Source organism: Prionailurus viverrinus, chromosome A2, assembly GCF_022837055.1.
Source record: "Prionailurus viverrinus isolate Anna chromosome A2, UM_Priviv_1.0, whole genome shotgun sequence".
Taxonomy (NCBI): Eukaryota; Metazoa; Chordata; class Mammalia; order Carnivora; family Felidae; genus Prionailurus; species Prionailurus viverrinus.
The window spans coordinates 150429733-150449819 of record NC_062562.1 but is presented as its reverse complement, the minus strand read 5'-3'; the positions used below and the strand labels follow the sequence as shown (position 1 = coordinate 150449819).

Below are 20087 nucleotides of genomic sequence, written 5' to 3'. Positions count from 1 at the left end.
TATTCATGAGAACCAAACCCCTGTCGGGCTTTGCACTGACAGCATCTCCGCCCCTCTCTCTGCTCGCTCGCTCGCTCTCCCTCTCAAGATAAATAAATCTAAAAAAAAGAAATGGGAGTTCGAAGTGATTTCTCTAATCAAATTAATGATCACTGGCAAAATTTTGAATACAAAACTAAGGCTTCCCATTTCTGGTGCAATTTTCTAATCGCTTGGACTGTCTTTCAAAGAATTCTTTTTATTTTCTTACCTTTGACAGCTCAATTATATATTGAAAACTATTCCACTCTACTAAAATGATCTTTTCTTGTAGGGGTCCCATTTACATCCATGTAAGTAATGTATGTCTTTACGTAAACCTACCTAAACTACAGAACTTAAAATCAGAGTGACCCAGCTCAGAGCGGAAGCAAGATAGAGGGGTGATCCAGGCCTGTGGCGGTGACCCTGCTGGGGCTCTGGTCCTTCTCAGGGAGTCCTGACGTTATTTCCAGGAGGTTATGGTTGGGCCCCGCTTTCCTGTGGGGAACCTGTGAACATCTGGCCCGTCTCCACGGCACATACTTCAGAGCCCAGAAACTCAAAGAGGCCACTGGCTCTCCTCTTGAACCACTAGAGATCCTTTAACAGGTGACTCCTCATTAGAATCTTTAAATACTCACTTGAATAATGTCCGGACTTCACGAAGTCACTTTATGTGCAAGTTTATCCTTTTTTTTTTTTTAAAGCTTATTTTTGAGAGAGTGTGCTAGCAGGGGAGGAGCCAAGAAAGAGAGAAGGACAGGGGGTATGAAGCAGGCTCTGCACTGACATCAGAGAGCCCGATGTGGGGCTCGAACTCATGAAACATGAGAGCATGACCTGAGCCGAAGTCAGGTGCTTAACTGACTGAGCCACCGGGCGCTCTGTGTGCAAATCTATCCTTAAACCACAAAGTGAAAAAGGTAACTTCCTCCACAGATTAACTATTTAAATAAAATGAGGTGTCCGACTTCTTGACACATTATTTTCCAAAACGCTAAACCTGCCAGGAAAACGGGGGTCTACTGAGGCCAGTGAATTGATACATTAATCATAAACCCTCCCATCTACACTTCATTTAAAAAAAATTTTTTTTAATCTTATTTTTGAGAGAGAGGGAGAGACAGAGCACGAGCAGGGGAGGAACAGAGAGAGAGGAAGACCCAGAATCAGAAGCAGGCTCTAGGCTCTGAGCTGTCAGCACAGAGCCCAACGCGGGGCTCGAACCCATGAACCGAGAGATCATGACCTGAGCCGAAGTCAGACGCTCAACCGACTGAGCCACCCAGGCGCCCCTCTCCCATCTACTCTTTAAAGCTGAGGCTCTATTAGTTGATAACTGAGAGACTCAGTTTCCGTTATTAAATGTATCGGAGAGGGATAACGTTTTAACAAGCTCTGTAATTCATACTTCTCATGAAATCGGACAGGCCTAACCTAATTGGTCCAAATAAATGAAGTTTCATTATACCCCCTACAATGGGAGTCTGTCTTCCCATGCACATAGGATCTGGTCCACTGATCCGCAAGCGGCACCTGTCCCCAAGAACCGGCGTCCTGGTGGGTGCAGAGATGGGAGCGCTGGAGCCCCACTGGCTGTAGAGGCAGAGTCCCGATCAAGCGCCACAGCTCAGAGACGCCCTCCGTGCGAATGACTGACAAACACCCTCCCTCAGGTACTCAGAACCGGTCGGGCCAGGGAATGATTCCTGCTTATCTAAATCCCCGAGGGGCTGATTTCAAAGCCAGAACACCAACTTATTAATTTACAATGGGAGATGGGTCTGGCTCCGGGATGGGGTGGGGGTGGGGGGGTTCCAACATAGGAGACAGCCCCTCGACAGGGACAGGTCCACCCGGGGGACCAAATTAAAGATCAGAAGGTTGCTGGGTTAGCAAAGATTTAAAGCTGAGAGTATGATTTCCCCAGGAGAAACCTCCAATCCGGCTACCAAAGCCTCACGAGATGTAACGTGCACCTTGCCGGGCACAGCTTTCTAAAGGACCGGTGCCCGATGCCCGATGCCTGATGCGGAGATGGGAGCAGTGCTGGGTGAGCACGCCGACGTGCTCCTAACCGAATGTCCCCTCTTCTAGCCTGGGCACAGCCCTCCGCTCCCCCACTAATGCCTGTCTGCACACAGGGCACACTTCACTCAGGTTTTCTCCAGGCAGTAAGTTGTCCCCTGGTCACCTGTCTCCTATGAGACACACGGAGGGACAGCCTCGCTCTGTTTGTTACCTGCCGTTGTTACCAGTTTCACACTGACCTCATTCCAGAATTCCAGGGGATACCTGACCTGAAATGAGTGTGTAAGATTGCAAAACAGCACAATTAGTTTGAACTCTGGCAAAATCACGGCCTGGCCTGCCTCAACCTGGCCAGGATACAACGTAGCCAGCAAAATCCTAACTGGGCAAGGAGTCACAAAGGCTACAGCACGTGAACACAAAAAGTTGCAGAGTATCTGCCCAGCAAGCAAGGGTCTCACATTAACATTTTACAGTATTTGCTCTGTGAATGCTCCTCAGTCCACTGGGGGAACTTTTTTAATTATTATCACTATGGTGGTACAAACACACAGACATAAAGTTTGCCATCTCAACCATTCGTACCTGTACAGTTCAGCAGTGTTAAGTATATTCACATCGTTGTGCAACCAATCCCCAGAATTCTTTTCATCTTGTAATTGTGAAACTGTGTAGCCGTTCAGCAAGGACACTCCGTTCTCCTCCCTCTCCTGGCCCCTGGCAACCATTCCATTTTCTGTCCTGATGGATTTGACTAGTCTAGGTCCCTCATAAAAATGACATCAGATAATATTTGTGGTTTTCTGTGACTGGGTTATTTCGCTTATCAGACTGTTCTCAAGATTCATCTCTGTTGTAACAGATGTCAGAATTTCCTTCTTTTTGAGGACTGAATAGTATTCCATTGTGTGTATAAACCACACCGAAGATAGACCCAGAAGTGGAACAGCTACGTCATACGGTAATTCTATTTTCAATGTGTTGAGGAACCATGACATTGTTTTCCATAGGAGCTGTACCATTTTACATTCCCAGTTTCTCCACACCGTTGCCAAGACTTACTTTTCTATCATCTTTTCCTAGTAGCCATCTTGGTGCGGGTGAGGTGGATTAGGGAGAACCTTCCAAATGCACCTCAAAATACTCATGCATCAAAATTCTAAGTTAGGGCTTTAGAATTGCTGATTCCAAGGAATCATACTCCTCTATAGCTTATGTCGTTCGCTGCACGTGCTCCGTGAGGCAGGTGGGGAGCATTCACTCCGTCCAGCAAGACAGTCCGCCGGAGCCCAGAACAGTGAACCAGCTTGCCCAAGGGAGTGGGCGACCAGCCTCACCCCCTCTGACCACACGCGTCCACCACACTCTCTGGTACGACATTTTGAGGACCGTGGCAACGCAAAGGAAAGGGGAAAGAAATCGACCAGATTGCCACAACGCTCAATACGAACCTGCCGAGCAGAACACCGCCTCAGCTCCCTAAGGGAGCCAAACTTCTGGAAGGCTGAGTTCTGAACCCGGAGGCTGGTCCTCATGTACCATGAACCTCTAAGTCACTGGCCAGCATGTCCCTGAAGGACAGTCCCCTGAGTTCCACTATGGCCACTGAGACAAGTAGAGGGACAGACCCGGAGGGCTGATCCACACAGCTCGTTTGTGGGGACAATCACACCGCAGGAAGTGTAGGGACTCAAGAGTTAGAACCAGCTTTAGCCTGGGCGATGAGCACCCACAGAGCAACTCACAGATTTGTTCTCCTCTTCACGAAAACAAAAAGTTCTGGCACAAAAGGGACAGGGTAGTACCTGCGGTTGGAGCCAAATCCTTGGACGTTTCCTCGGACAACCCAAGGTACTCTCTGATGAGACGACTCAGCTTTTGGTAGGCAGCATCCAGGTCATCTACAGAAAATGAGAGAAGGTACTTTTAAAGCAACAGAATCATATCTAAACACAGTCAATTTGCCACTGTTGGTGGTAATGATTTTTCAAGCTCCCTCTAACTTTATGACTATTGTCGTAGGCAGGATTCTAAGCCCCTAATGACACGTCCCCTTCATATAAGTGCCTCCCGTGAGCAAGGGCAGAACCTGTGAACATGAAGAGATATTACTCCCGTGGTCATGTCGTGTTAAACGGCAAAACAGATTTTTGCAAATGGGATGAAGGTTACTTATCATCTGAGTTTGGACTAGTCAGAAGGAAGACTACCCAGGTGGACCCACTCTTTTTTTTTTTTTTTAATGTTTATTCATTTCTCAAAGACAGAGAGAGCACAAGCAGGGGTGGAGCAGAGAGAGAAGGGGACACAGAATCCGAAGCAGGCTCCAGGCTCTGAGCTGTCAGCACAGAGCCCGATGAGGGGCTCGAACTCACACACCATGAGATCATGACCTGAACTGAAGTGGGCCGCTTAACCGACTGAGCCACCCAGGCACCCCGGGCCTACTCTTAATCACATGAGCCTCATAAAGGAAGCCAGTTTCCTAGTAGTAGAAGAGGAAGGCAGAGGCTAGAAGCATGAGGAGAGTTTGATGTGTCATCACTGGCTTGACGACAGAGAGGCCCCGTGTGTAGGACGTGGGAGCAGCCTCGAGGGTGGAGGGCAACCCCTGGCAGAGAGCCAACAAAAGCAGCAGGGCCCCCAGCCCCACGGCCACAAGGAACGGCAGTCAGCCAGCAGTGAGATTATATTCTGGAGCAGATCCTCCCCCAGTGACCTTACATTTCAAAAATACAACCTCGCTGAAAGTCACTGACCTGCATTGATCACTGCGTCGAAATATCCTGGAAACTGCTGATTGATTTTAACATAAAGGTCCACTCTGGAGACAGCAAATTCAATCTCTAAACGACTGAATAATCCTTTTCTCCGCAAGTATCCTTCATATTTTTCCTTGTTCATGGGCACCACCAGGATATATCGAGGCTCAAAATAGGAATATTTCAAACTTCTGACACCCTGTTTGTTTAAAGAAAAGGTAATAAATTAGAAACGGATATACAATTTAGGTATCATTTTGGAGACATCTGACAACGTTGGCATAATAAGCAGTCTTACATTGAAGGACTTATTTGTATTATTAGCTATTATTTTCCTGTAAATGTCTCAAAGTCGGATTATTCCCCTTTGTTCATCAGGGGATGATGTATTGTTATTGGAAATAAAACAGCTCATTCTACCCGATTATCCTTTAACTAACCACCCTAATATACATGATGGTTCAAAAAGAAAATGGCTAGATACAAACAGGTGCATTCACAGCACTGTCGCATCCTCATTTTTTTAAAGATTTCATTTTGAAGTAATCTCCATTCCTAACGTGGGGCTTGAACTTACAACTCTTTAAGATCGAGAGTCACACGCTCTAGAGCCTGGGCCAGCCAGGAGCCCCTCTGAAATGTATTTCGAGTCTACATTTCCAAGAGCAGCCTTTCAGCGCCAGGAGATAAAGATCTTACTGAGAAAAAAAAAAAAAAAAAAAAAAACGCTACTCTGTTACCTGTGCCTTCGCCTTGGGACCCTTCCTATTCCTAAACCAGCAACCTGGTTGGCTGGTTCCTATTGCATCTCACAGCTTCTACCCAGAGCAAGGGACAGCCAAGCTCAAGCCACCGTGCAGCCAGCAGGTCCCAGGGAGAAGCAGGGCTGGATGGTGACTGCGGCTCCCCGGCTCCAGCAGACTGCGAGCAAATCCTGCAAACTCCCTGAGCACCAGTTTCCTCACAGGTGCAACACAAGAGCCGTTCCAAATGAACTCTGAACTTCCTCCCCCCTCGATCCCATCATCAGTAGTTTAACTCAACGTTCAAAATCTTGGCTTTTAAACATTCAGTGGGGGAAGCAATACAGGCTCTTTAAAAAACAGTTTCTGTAAGCGTCAGTGACAAGAGCAGTTTGGAAAAATGCTTTCCCTCAGGAGCATCAGGGAAATGAGACCTGGTTTATATAGAGTCGACCTCTTGGAAATGAGTCGGGGAAAGCTTGCAGGGAGGAAGAGGACAACACAGAAGCCAGTGCCCAGAGAAGAAGGTAAAGGTCAGCAAGAGGTGCCAGGGAGTTTCTGCCTTGCCCGAGGAAGATATTTTTGGGAAAAGAGGTCTTTTTTTTTGCTTATTAGCATTGAAAGAAAGAAAACCTCCTTCAGGATGCAGAAGCAATCAACTGCAGAGAGGTCAGGACTGCAGGCTTTTGCAGCTAGAAAAATTAAAGGGCTGGAAGAAACATGACCAGTCTCACTGAAGCGAGGCTACACACCAACACCAGGAGCCAAGAAGGAATCACAGTCCCCCGCTTGGCCAAGTCACAAAGGAAACCAGTTCTAGAGAAGGCTCAGCATCCACAGGAAAGGGCTGTCAGACCCGCCCAGATTTTGTTTCCCTAAGCTTGATCTAAGGGTATCATTTTTGTAACTTTTTTTTCCCGACTACAAAACTGTTAGACCGCTCAGTGAGCGTACCTTAAATAGACAAGCAATGGCCTTTAAAGATTTCACATGTTTTATAAAGCTATATATACATATTTTTAAAATTAACTAATTTATTTGTTTTTTAATTTACATCCAAGTTAGTTAGCATATAGTGCAACACTGATTTCAGGAGTAGATTCCTCCGTGCCCTTTACCCATTTAGCCCATCCCCCCTCTCACAACCCCTCTAGCAACCCTCTGTTTGTTCTCTATATTTAAGAATCTCTTATGTTTTGGGGTGCCTGGGTGGCCCAGTCGGTTAAGCATCCGACTTTGGCTCAGGTCATGATCTCACAGCTCGTGGGTTCGAGCCCCACGTTGGGCTCTGTGCTGACAGCTCAGAGCCTGGAGCCTGCTTCGGATTCTGTGTCTCCCTCTCTCTCCACCCCTCCCCTGTTCATGCTCTGTCTCTCTCTGTCTCAAAAATAAATAAACGTTAAAGAAAGAAAGAAAGAAAGAAAGAAAGAAAGAAAGTCATGTTTTGTCTCCCTATTTTAAAGGTATGTATTTTAATTTATTTTTAAAAATTTTTTTAACATTTATTTATTATTGATAGAGAGATAACAGAGCGTGAGCAGGGGAGGGGTACAGAGAGGGGGAGACACAGAATCTTAAGCAGGCTCCAGGCTCCGAGCTGTCAGCACAGAGCCCGACGCGGGGCTCGAACTCACGAACCGCGAGATCTTGACCTGAGCCGAAGTCGGACGCTCAACCGACTGGGCCACCCAGGCGCCCCCAAAGTTATCTATTTTTAAAACAAATAAGTGAGGTAGTCACGGTTTTACCCTGGATATGGATTGGAAAGAAATTTCTGTATATTCCAATTGCAGAAGATCACTGGGGAAGACAGGGTACGGGGGCAGAATCCTGAAATCTGCAAGTCTAAACTGCTCACAGCTTGGAAAGATCGCAACCAGCGAGCAACTGGAGTCACTGCCGGCATCAGCCACACATCTCCCACAGAGGATCAGAGAGCACGGCCAGCTGCACAGAGCCCCCAGGCAGGTCCGTAGCCTGTGACGGACCCTAATAGCACTTGAGATAAAGAGAGACTGCACCCTAGAATAAAAGGGATACTTTAGTGAGGAAATAACTTAGGAAATAAATCCTGAGGGGCACATCTATTCATAGTCTATGTGTGCCATGTCCTGTACTATAACTCCTGTTATAATTGTTCATGTCTGGTCTCCCCCATACGAACCATAAGCTTCCCCCCACCCCCGCGCCTGGCAAGTGTGCTACCTGCACACCGTAGCCCCCTCCTCAACCCCAAATATATACATACAAACTCACACACACACGTTAAAAGTACAGAGTGAAAAAAACACTTACTTCTATTTCCATGTGAACACAGCTTGCTAACCCGTCTCTTGCAATGGCCTCTATGGTGTCCCTACTTAATCCATAGTTGTGATTCCCATAATTAAATGTTAGAATGAACTTCCCCTGAAATTTGAGAGGTACAAAGATTTTCATGTAACAGCTGCCATACTCAACTTTAATATAACTAACATTATTTGATGCCTTACTTTTATATGCTTCCGTAAAACCTATGAATATTAGCAATTATAGAAGGCTGACGATGGGTTTATGAAATTTAACACCCAAGTGTGGTAGAGAAATTTATACAGAATTCTCAGCTGGCAAAAAAAAAAAAAAAAATTAAGTTTCTGGAAATACGGTCATCTGCTGACAAAACATCCAGGGAGAGTAAAGGTCTCACCAAAGCTTACGGTAGAACAGACCATTTTGGGGGCGCCTGGATGGCGCAGTCAGTTAAGCGTCCGACTTCAGCCAGGTCACGATCTCGCGGTCCGTGAGTTCGAGCCCCGCGTCGGGCTCTGGGCTGATGGCTCGGAGCCTGGAGCCTGTTTCCGATTCTGTGTCTCCCCCTCTCTCTGCCCCTCCCCTGTTCATGCTCTGTCTCTCTCTGTCTCAAAAAAAAAAAAAAAAAAAAAAAAAGAACAGACCATTTTGCTTACTTATCTGCTTCCTTGCCAACTGTGCACCATGAGCTGCCGTTGCTGAGAAAACAAAACTGATAGCCTGCCTTTTGCCTCGGCCACATTGGCTACGGCAAACATAGCAGGTACCCCAGAAAAAGCTCCCATTTTCCAAAGCCTTGCATTCTCAGATAAGCCTGAAGGCCATGAATTACAGGGACATCCGAAAACCTTTGCATCCTGAGATAAGCCATGAAAAACAGACCCTTTCTGCTTTTCCATATAAAACATAGCTTTGTATTGAAACTGCCCCAAATGTTATTCAACAGAATTGCTGTGTGCCCTCTAGTCATTTGAGGTTTAAAGGCTGCCTTCTATCTGTATACTGGAAGCCCAGTTCTTCCTTTGCAGAACAGTCCAGGTTAAAAAAAAAACAAAAACATGGCTCTCAAAATTGTCTTTTTTTCTTTGACAATATTAGATTTATTAAACCACTAGGTCTAATCTAAACTGGAAAGCTCATGACCAAAAAAATAAAAACATGAATGATCTTGGCAACTGTGACTCCTCGTGCACAGGATTTTCATATAAATTATGGAATGAAAATCTGCAAGGCTGAATCCCGTCAATCGAATCCCATCGAAAGGCAGCACCATCAGTAAGAACAGTAGCAGTGAGGGCGCCTGGGTGGCTCCGTCCGTTAAGCGTCCGACTTCAGCTCAGGTCGCGATCTCATGGTCCACAAGTTCAAGCCCAGCGTCGGGCTCTGTGCTGACAGCTTGGAGCCTGGAGCTTGCTTCGGATTCTGTGTCTCCCCCTCTCTCTGCCCCTCCCACACTCCTGCTCTGTCTCTCTCTCCTTCAAAAATAAAAAAAGTTACAAAAAAAAAAAGAACAGTAGCAGTAAGGAGTCCTTTACACTACCTGTGCTTCCTGGGCCCGGAGGTTCTGGAGATTGGGGGGGGGATGGGAGACAGGCTATCTGTTGGAAGTGCATGAGACACAGAGTATCTCCTGGGGTGGGTGGGTCTCTAGTGAATGAGTCTGAATGAGTCTGCTATGGGTGATGAGGAAAGTCCATACACCGCATAATCCAAAGAAGTTTATATCATGCAGTCTAAAAGTTTACAACTCAACAGTAAATATCCTTGATATTTTACTCCCTCAATGTCATACCTTCTTTGTTCTTTGAAACAAATACTACGTCATCTTTTAATATATATATTGTTATCCAAATAGATAGGATAGATACCTGAATGTCCCATCAGGTATATACTTTGTCCTGTTTACTGTGACTCACCCTGTTTTCAAAATGTGTTCTTGAATCACTCTTCAGATATATACTATGAATTTGTTTACTTGTGTGTACAAAGGCCTCCCTCTGTGAATCCCAAACGTATTTTCTGGAAAAATGCAGAGTCGGAAGGAAGCCGGCACTGTGCTTTTATATACAAAACAGGCCCTGTCGAACTTGTTTGTAAAGAACTGAGATGAAGTGGTCCTCCAGCTTCTGGATGGTGATCTTCCATTTCTTTCTGCTCTCGGACACCTTCATAAACAGCAACAGTCCTATTGCAGAAGCCTCCTCCAATAATCCTATTTCCACAAGTCAGGGAGTATATCTGCAGGGAAGTGACTGCATTCATGTGTTTAAAAAAGATTCGCGTGTCGGTAGGCATGCGACACGATGACCCTCGTGTCGGTGCTGGGGGATATGCAGCAGTATGTATGTGAGAGGGTGTGCGGCTCTGTAGGTCAGAGTGCGTGGCTGTGACTGGCCACAGCAGGTGTCCAAGGCTGGGGCATGCCACGGTGGGACAGGCTGCGTGGGTGGGCGTGGGGGAGGGTTCTGCGTACAGAAGTCTGCGTGTGTCGGTGTGACTGGCGACGCTGACAATGTGTCACGAGTTTATAACCTGTATGTTTGCCTCTTCATGAAACAGTCTTAAGCTCACTTTCAAGAAAAGGAACTCAGGGGCGCCTGGGGGGCTCAGGTGTTTAAGCATCCAACTTCGGCCCAGGTCCTGATCTCGCGGTCCGTGAGTTTGAGCCCCGCGTCGGGCTCTGTGCTGGCAGCTCCGAACCTGGAGCCTGCTTTGGATTCTGTGCCTCCCTCTCTCTCTGCGCAGCCCCCCCACCCCCCAACTCACGCTCTGTCTCTGTCTCTCAAAAATGAATAAACATTAAAAAATGTTTTAAAAATCAAAAAAAAGGGAGCTCAGAAACAAAATTCAAGTTGAAGAAAATGACATTATATTGAAGTAATAGATTTTAGCAGAAGCAGTAAAAACGAGTACTTCTCAAACACACGAGGATTTTGCAGAAGGAGTCAAACCGTACGAGCAAATACGGTGTACAAGTACAGCGATTTCTTAGACTAGGGATTGAACCAGACTTCCTTATTACTGATAGGATAAGGTAATAACGTCAGGGAATAACATAAGGGAATAAGGTATATAAATAAGTTATTTATTTATATATATAAGGTTATAAATAAGGTAATAACATCAGGGAAGCAGACGGGGTACTGAGAACAGGTGAACTGAACCAAGAAAAAAATGTCTCAGACTCTAACAAGAGAAACCAACATGAATTTCATGAACTAGCTGCCTTCCAACCCAAAGAGCCCTAAAAGAATGCTTCTTACTAACGCTACTTACCAATAATGTTTCCTATCTCTATTAAGGCTTTTAGAAATATAAAATCCCAAAGTACTCTTGATACATTAAACTGAATTACCAAAATACAGCCCAAGGAGAGAAGATTATAAAGAATCTCTAGGATGTTCTTTTCACAAGGTTAGAGAGGAAACGGCCTAGGGATTGTAGGACTTAATCACTTGGGTTTCTCTGTGAACACAAGAAAAAAACACACACTGTGTGTAAAGTTGGCCATTCAAAACTAAACTCGTGGAAACGGCAGATCCCGTGCTTACACGGACCACAATTATGTGCACGCAGTATAACGTGGAAGGTCAGGGCTGGATGTGTGCCCTGCCAACTGAATGGGACACACCGTGATGAAATGGTGCTTAGGGTGACGACCACGAGAAAGCCCCAGTTTTAGCAAACAGGAGCGGTCTCTGGACAGAGCACTCCAACGCCGAGGGAGGCTCAATTCACAAGTTTCGCACATCAGATCGGGTCTGTGAGAACTGCCTATCTTCAGTGAAGCCTCATCAATAACAGCAGCACCTGATAAACACAGTTCGCGAGAACTTTTCGAAGTGCTCTTGTGTTTCCTTAAAATGCCTACTCGCGTAGCTTTATTGAAAAGTTACAATATTCCCTCCAAGATCAAAAAATAAAGCAGCACGTGCACAAGGATGTGGAAGTGGTTTAAGAAAAAAAAAAAAAACAATCCAAGAATACCTCTCTCAACAGACACAAAGCGTTTCTTGATTTTATCGCTAGTTCCTAATATTTCTAGCAGAGAACATGCATTTCTTGTGCAGTACAAAGGGGAACATTCTTACCATGTTTACCATTTCATCAAAAACTTCTTGAGAGATAAAATGATAATCGACTCGATCCCCCTCTCCAAAGTAAGGTGGTCTTGTGGTGTGACAGGCCCTGAAAACAGAGGAGATAACCAGTCTACTTCTAGCAGCTTGAGATTCGAAATGGAAAAGGTTTTGGTAAAAGTATGTTTTCAAAAGTTGAAGTTGACCCGTGGATCGTGAATTGGGAAACAACATGGTTGTGAAAACGCTGTGGTTTCGAAGCTCTAGGCTACATTCAGCTGCTCTGACTCTACAGGGATTGTAGAAATGTGAGATCATCAACACCCGATGTTTACTTGTTGTTTACCACCTTGGAACCAGCCCCTCTGCTGTCACACTACTTTCGGCAATAGAACGATGTCTACTGCTCATATATTTCCACCCAAGTGTTTTCGTGTCCTCTCTGTTCTGTGGGCACTTTCCCACGCCCCTCCTCATTCCTCCACCTGGCTAGCCCACTTGTCTTCCAGGACTCAAGTTACATGTCCTCCCCAAGCCCAAAAGCCTTCCCACCCCCTATCGCTGATTACGCACCTCTTCTGTACGCGCCCATTACCCTCATCGTCTGCCATCGATTACATCGCACCCAGGTCCCTGTTCAGGACCCCATCGCCTCCGTGCTGCCAGTACTCGATACCAGGGATGAGCCTCGCACGGGAACCCATGAATGGAGTTCTCAGTTCTCTGATCACTGACTGCAACAGCGCCCCCATCCGGTCCCCAGCTCCCACTTACTCTCTGTCACCAAAACTGCCTTCTTTTATCCACATGTCTGGCTTTTCCCTGTCCTTCCCAGCGGGATGTAGGACTCATGAGGACAGACCTTTTCTTGTCCATCTTACATGCTACTGTATTCCCCATGCCTGGCTCATAGCAGGCATTCACTAGGTATCCATAACATGAATGAGTAAATGAGACCTGTGGAGTGGATAACAGGTGTGATGAACTCTATTTTGCGGAGGACAATAAAAATGGCCAGTCTAAGGCCACAGAGCAGGCCAGTGTCAGTCCCAGAACTAGATGACAGGGTCCCAGCCAGCCCAGGACTCTCGATTTCCTCCCATTCTGACGTCTCGTGTTAAGTTCTGGGAACGCAGGCTGACTTTTATTATCCCGTGGTTTTAAAAGAGGAGATGAAAATAGCTAGACGTTCAACGTGTTATTTCATTTATTCCTCACAAGAAAAACCACGAGGCGGGGATTATTGTTTTCATTTTACAGACGATGAAACTGAGGCACAGCAATTAAGTGAGTGACTAAGTAGCAATGCCAGGATGACTCCCTGTCAATTCCTTTTATGATCATGCTAAGTGGGTAAAGTCACAACCCTCAAAAGCCTCTCCATTACAAAGCCAAAGCCAAGTTTTTATAATTCATCCCACTGTTTCCCTTCCATTATAATCAAGAATTAACTAGACTGGTAAATTTTAAGGTCTTAACATTACATTTAAATTATATACCTGGGAAAGAGAATATATTCTAAGACTGTCAAAACTCTGCGACATTTGTTTTGTTGTGCGAATACAGTGGCATCTCTTCACACACCTCGGCAGGGCCCTGAGACCCTCTGTCTATCGGTGTCCTTGACAGTCAGGAAAGATAAATCAGGGACTTGGCATCCCGTGCGGTACACCCTTAGCATAGCCTTTACGCACCGTGCCGGATTTGCATTTTCCAACAAAGGGATTGAGCGGCAGGAATGTTTTCAGAATTTCTAAGAGGAAGACACGGCAAAGAAGTCATCTGAAGCTTCTAGGCAGGTAAATAAAGAGAAGGCTTCACTGATGTGGAGCATGCGGATGACAGAGCCTGTATCCGCCATGGAAACTTCTATTAAGAAGGACCTAAGATGACCTGTGGGTTTTTGAATCCTGTCATCCAATTTTCACATGCAGAAATGTTCGCTGTGAAGCATGCTCCCCAAATGCGAACGAACATCTGAAAAAGGAAATGCTGCAGAGTGAAAGCACGGCTGCACTAAACTTACTTAGCAAAGAAATGATGCCAAATCTTAGACAAAGAAATTTGCTCGGGCCATCACTTTCAGTAGCCTTCTTCTCCCCTAAGGGCAATTCTATTCCATGAGTTTATTATTTACTAATGGATTCACTAGTTAAGTCATGGTGAACAGTTAACTCATGGTTTGCAAAGGGAGCCACACGAAAAGAACGGAGTTAGACACTGGTCCTGAGGGTTACGAGTGAGGTTAGACATTCGAAAGGCCCGTTCATGGGCCAGCTGTCGTGAAGGATCCTAACAAACCAAGTCTGTGGAGAGGAGATGATCAGGAGGGGAAGGGATCCGCAAGGTCAGACCCAACAATGGAATGGTAAAATATCCAGGGAAAAGTAATAGGTAGAAAAGATGTCTAAGACGAGCTAGCAGTTGGATGAGGAAGTAGAAATGTTTTCAGTTTGATTCAGAAGAACATAGTTTTAGAATCTCAACTCTGGACCAGATTGCCTCAGGAAATAACAAACTTCTTGTTACTGCAAATACTGAGGCAGAGGTTTGGCTGTGAGCACCTCTAAACTCAAGCACGTGATAGCATGCCATGTGTTGGTAAGTGAACTCTTTCAAAGGCTACCCACAAAAGCCCAGGTCTCCCTAAGGCATCCGGTAGGAAATTTAAATTGGTCCTAATGCTCAACGCAAATATGCGTCGATTAACTGCTGGACATTTAAAGAGATCATCAGCACATATGATTCCAGCACACGCTGTCTGAGTATCAAATCCCAGGAAGCCACTGTCCCGTCCACTTGCCCGTAACTACACATCACTTCCTAACTCGTGCCATCACCGGCCGCTACTGTACCCCAGCTGGTCTCCCTGTATCCAGTCTTCCCTGCCCCACCCTCTGCCAAGCTTCCGGCCGGGCGCACTTTCTGGAACGCAGCGGTCATCATGACACCCCCTACCTGCAGAGCCTTTACGATCAGACTCCCGTCTACTTTTCTGGTCTTCTCTTCTGCCGTCTCCCTCTGTACTTCCAAGTCTTGCCGTCTTCCAGAGCGTACTTTCAGTTCAGCGAATGCACCCATCGTTCTTTCTGTCTGGAAGGCACCCGTTCAAGTTCCACATCCCATCTACCTTCTACTCTTCCTATCCCAGAGGCTCTTTACTTCCCTCATCAGAGCACCCGCCAAACTCCCTTGTTAGCCAGCATTTACCTGTCAGAATCCCATGCTAGACTGTAAGCTCCCAGGGCAAGACCACGTCTGTTTGTTTTACAGCTTACAGCCTGCACATGGCCTGTGCTCAATAAACAAAGATTAGATGAATAAATGAGCCATTCTACTAGTATGTCACATCTGTATAAATAGACATCAGACTAGACTGAATTTAGGTAACTGTAGCTCATAGATCTCACGTAGCTAAGTAGCTATGGTCTTTTACTTGACTGCACTCCAGTGCTAAATAAAAATAAAATAAACTTGGTAGTCAACATCATGAAAAAGGTTACAAAAATGGAGATTGCTGTAAATTAGAGGTCTAAGGAAGAAAATAAGGTTTTCCTTTCGTGACTATTCATATCACTTTCAAGGCTTAAATCTGGAAGGTGCCCAGGTGTACTGGCATCGTTTTATGTTTCTCTCGTTATTCATTACTCGTCCAGGGAGCCACTGATTTGTGTGGTGATATTAAGGTTGGAAAGAGAGGGATTTTGAAGCCAGTCAATTCATATCTCCAGGCCACGTGTAACTAATACAGGAAAAGAAGGAACATCCAACCTATTTCTAAAACCAAGAACAAACGGAAAAATCAAAACCTAAAACAAGTCCAGAATCTCTCAGCCACACCAACACTTGTTATATCACGATGTTTTCCTTTTCATATTTTTATATCTGGACATGCAACCTGGTGTGTGAGAATTTCATTGAATGTCTCCGTCATGGGTCAATGTAATGGAAAAAGGAAGACAAAATACCAAGAGACAATGAAATAGAAGGGAAAGAAAATATTCAGGCAAATGGCAGAGAAAGTGCCTTTGTGAATACTTACGTGTTTCATGATGAAACTGTATTCGTGCCTTTTTTTCCCATGTAATTAAAAATCAATAAAAAATTATGTTGGGTAAAGAATAAAAAGATTGGGGCGCCTGGGTGGCGCAGTCGGTTAAGCGTCCGACTTCAGCCAGGTCACGATCTCACGGTCCGTGAGTTCGAGCCCCGCGTCGGGCTCTGGGCTGATGGCTCGGAGCCTGGAGCCTGTTTCAGATTCTGTGTCTCCCTCTCTCTCTGCCCCTCCCCCATTCATGCTCTGTCTCTCTCTGTCCCAAAAATAAAAACGTTGAAAAAAAAAAATTAAAAAAAAAAAAAAAGCAAAAAACAAAAAACAAACAAACAAAAAAGAATAAAAAGATCTACACAAGAGCAATGACTTGCCCCTGAGGATGTGCTTTGGTTTTATCATTTGGTTTAATTAGAAAGTTGTTGCATATAAAGTAGTACTATCTTACTTTCCCAACAGATAAGATTTCTAGCTATCTACTATCTCTTTTTTTGTAATCCAATGATATGATCTTTGATCCATGCCTGGATGGAATTCTTACAATGATGGGCCATTGAGCGAATGGAAAACAAACATTAAATCAGTCACAAACATGATGGATAAGTATCCTAATAAGTGGAAAACCAGGATTTAATAAAAATGAATAATTAGAAGGCCCACCCAGGCGAGAACACAGAAGCAGACTGGATCACAATCTTGATGAGGAGTTAACCAACACCTCCAAGAACACATCCAATCCAGCACGACCCACAACGTGTATCACAGACAAATATGAAGGACCTGGCTCCCAACATTCACCACATAATTAAAAGGAAATCTAATCAGAGAAAGCCTTGGTTCCTGGTATTTGGGTTTGATAAAAGGTTCCAGGTTTCATATTGGCACAACAGTCAGGATACATCTTTTCTGCCCTCGTTTGACCTTCCATTCATTGTGTTCCACTTATCATTTAAAACAGGTTCGGCACCTCTCTACAGGCAGAATGGTACACTATGCTTTTTTTTTTCCCCTACCGTTAAGTTTTAATTTATTTTTGTTACTTCAGGGTGCTTAAAATATATTAATGAATAAATCATCCTATATATTTGAATCCTCGAGTTGTTCAAATGAGGCATGTAATTTTAGATATCTAAATAAATGGACCTGTTTAAAATAGTATTTACATTGTTCGAACATGTATAGCTTAAGGGAATGGAAGGCATTAGAAAATAATTTGTATGTATTTCTCTGGCTGTCCTAAATATCTTCGCAGCCACCTCCTCCGGTCACCGACAAATATTACTAATCTAGAAGTAATTGCTTTGCCATATGTCAAAATGAAGAGGAAACCGGTTTAAAAGACCACAGTGGTTAACTCTGACTCCCAGAAACCTTTAAAAAGTCTGTAAAGCCAGCTGAAGACTTTTTGAATGGTCCTTTTTGGGGGGGGGGGGGGGGGGATTGTCCTCTATTTTAACCAGACCATTAGGAATCACAGAGCAAAACATTTGCTCCAGAAAACTGGAGTGTACTGAATGCTGACCCAGGGGAATGGAAAAATGCTGCCCTTTCTCTTTCCTTCCTCCTGAAATATCCCTCCAAAGAGGAAGATCCGTGGGGAGGGAAGCAAGTGCACGGCAGAGGGTGGGAGCGGCGGTCCCAGGTACACACACCAACCCACACACCTGGCGGCGCGGTCACGTCACATGGTAATGTGTTCCAACGCCACCAGGCTTCACCAACAATATGTGTATTTCCAAACCTTGGAGAGTGATTTCGGCTGCCAGGGAATGAAGTTAAGCGTCTGGGGAATTGAAGATGCAGGGTATATGGCGGTGTAATCAACGGCCAAGAAGCTGATACCCCTCCTATAGACCTTTCTGAGCTCACTTAAAATTAACAGCCGAAATGAGCAAAAGCCTTACCAGCCAGTGAACATTACCATTTCACAGCCTTACCAGCCCACGAACAAACTCACCCGTATCTGAAGTAAGCGCTGAGCTGTCTGCAGAGGCGGTGAGCGAGCTCTCGTTTGCCACAGGCTTCAGGACCGGCCAGCACCAGCATGGGATAAGGGGCATCCAGGCGAGGAAGAGTGCTGGAACACAGGCAGGCAGTGGGTGAGGGCCTGGGCCAGTCGGATACACACCCAGGGGGCGGGGTCTACACCGCAGTCACACTAAAGTCAATGACTGAGCCCTTGCTGCATGCAGGCGCTGGAGAGAAGCCTCGTCCTACATTCCCGAGCAAGTTGATGATAATATGCCCAAAACAGCATTCACAGCGTAGATAACAAACAAAATCCAAATGCATGTCAGTTTACTTGAACATTTTTTTAATGGTCTTTATTTTTTTTATATGTTTATTTATTTATTTTTGAGAGAGAGAGAGTGAAGGCATAAGTAGGGGTTGGGCAGAGAGAGACAAAGAATGTGAAGCAGCCTCTAGGCTTTGCACGATCGGTGCAGAGCCTGATGTGGGGCTCGAACCCACAAACCGTGAGATCATGACCTGAGCCGAAGTCGGACACTTAACCAACTGAGCCACCCAGGCGCCCCAATGATATTCATTTTTGAGATGGGGATGAGCAAGGGATGGGGCAGAGAGGGAGACACAGAATCTGAAGCAGGCTCTAGGCTCTGAGCTGTCAGCACAGAGCCCAATGCAGGGCTCAAACCCAAGAACCGTGAGATCATGACCTGAGCGGAAGTCAGATGCCTAACCAACTGAGCCACCTAGGCACCCTTTGAACAACATTTTTAAAAGGAAAAAATATGGTAAGATGTATTAGTTCTTGGTTGATAAAAGTATTTCCTCAAGAACTTAAAAACGGAAGTTCTGTGAGAAGTTATAACATCCATACCTACTGAATTAGAACACAGACATGCAATGAAAATGGTAACAATTAAAATTGACCTGAGCAATCACTATGTGCCAGGCACTATTCTAGGAGTCCTACATACATTACCTTCATGTAATTATTACAGGATGATAATGAAGATATTTCTATCAGTATACCCGCTGCACACAGAAGAAACAGAAGTCCAGAGAGGTTAACTTGCTCAAAGTTAGCAGCTAATAGGTAAGAGCTAATACAGGAATCTGGGCATGGCTTCCGGGCCTGAAAGACTAGAATAAGGAAGAAAATCTCCCGCTACCAGCTGGGCTGAAGTGTGTGAATTCCACTCGTGCCACAACTATAGAAATACAGAATAGAATCGACTTTAAAAATACAAGGCACGGGGCGCCTGGGTGGCACAGTCGGTTAAGCGTCCGACTTCAGCCAGGTCACGATCTCGCGGTCCCGGAGTTCGAGCCCCGCGTCAGGCTCTGGGCTGATGGCTCGAAGCCTGGAGCCTGCTTCCGATTCTGTGTCTCCCTCTCTCTCTGCCCCTCCCCCGTTCATGCTCTGTCTCTCTCTGTCCCAAAAATAAATAAACGTTGAAAAAAAAATTAAAAAAAAAAATACAAGGCTGAGGTGTGGATTCTATGAAGAAGAATGGAAGTGGTGGCAGCATAATTTTTCAGTGTCTCTGAACATCCACAGAAAAAACAGAAAAAAGCTGAGAGCAAGCACCCATGCCTGACATGTATAACAAAACCCGATGAGGAAGTATCTCCATGCACCACAAACCCACAAGCCTTGCACAGCCCTGGAATCTGTGCGGGATGGGGGGGGGGAGGGCAAAAGGGCAGCAAATTACAGACCTGAAAAAAAGGGAACCCCAAAAGAGCCAGGGGCATCCACTGCAAAGCAAGCAGGCTGAAACTACGTGAACAAAAATCTGTACATCAATGGTCATAATACCTGGATTTGTAATAGTCCCAAAATGGAATCACCCCACGTTTTTCAAGAGATGGAATGGTTAAACTCACTGTGGTACATCCATGCGAGGAATATGACTCAGCAATAAAAAGGGCTGAACTACTGATATATCCAAGAACTTGGATGAATCTCCAGAAAATAAGGCTAAGTAAAAAATTTTTTAAAAAGCCAGTCTCAAAAGGTTATATATATACTACATGATTCTATTTGTATAACATTCTTGAAATGACAACAGTACAGAGATGGAGAATAGACCACCGGTTGCCAGGGGTTGGGGGAGATGAGTAGGGAAGTGGCTGAGGCTCC

The 20087-nt window shown here is 45.2% G+C and overlaps 1 protein-coding gene across 2 annotated transcripts in view; it reads right to left on the bottom strand.

Annotated features, from left to right (window-relative positions):
• LRGUK (leucine rich repeats and guanylate kinase domain containing) overlaps positions 1-20087 on the bottom strand; it is a 107233-nt gene that overhangs the window by 41487 nt on the left and 45659 nt on the right. For both annotated transcript variants that reach the window (XM_047848869.1, XM_047848870.1), the window contains 5 exons: positions 17934-18053; positions 11938-12034; positions 7853-7966; positions 4812-5013; positions 3858-3953 (listed from right to left, as the gene is read on the bottom strand). In XM_047848869.1, the coding sequence (XP_047704825.1) occupies positions 3858-3953; positions 4812-5013; positions 7853-7966; positions 11938-12034; positions 17934-18053 (629 nt within the window). The remainder of the gene's footprint in view (positions 1-3857; positions 3954-4811; positions 5014-7852; positions 7967-11937; positions 12035-17933; positions 18054-20087) is intronic.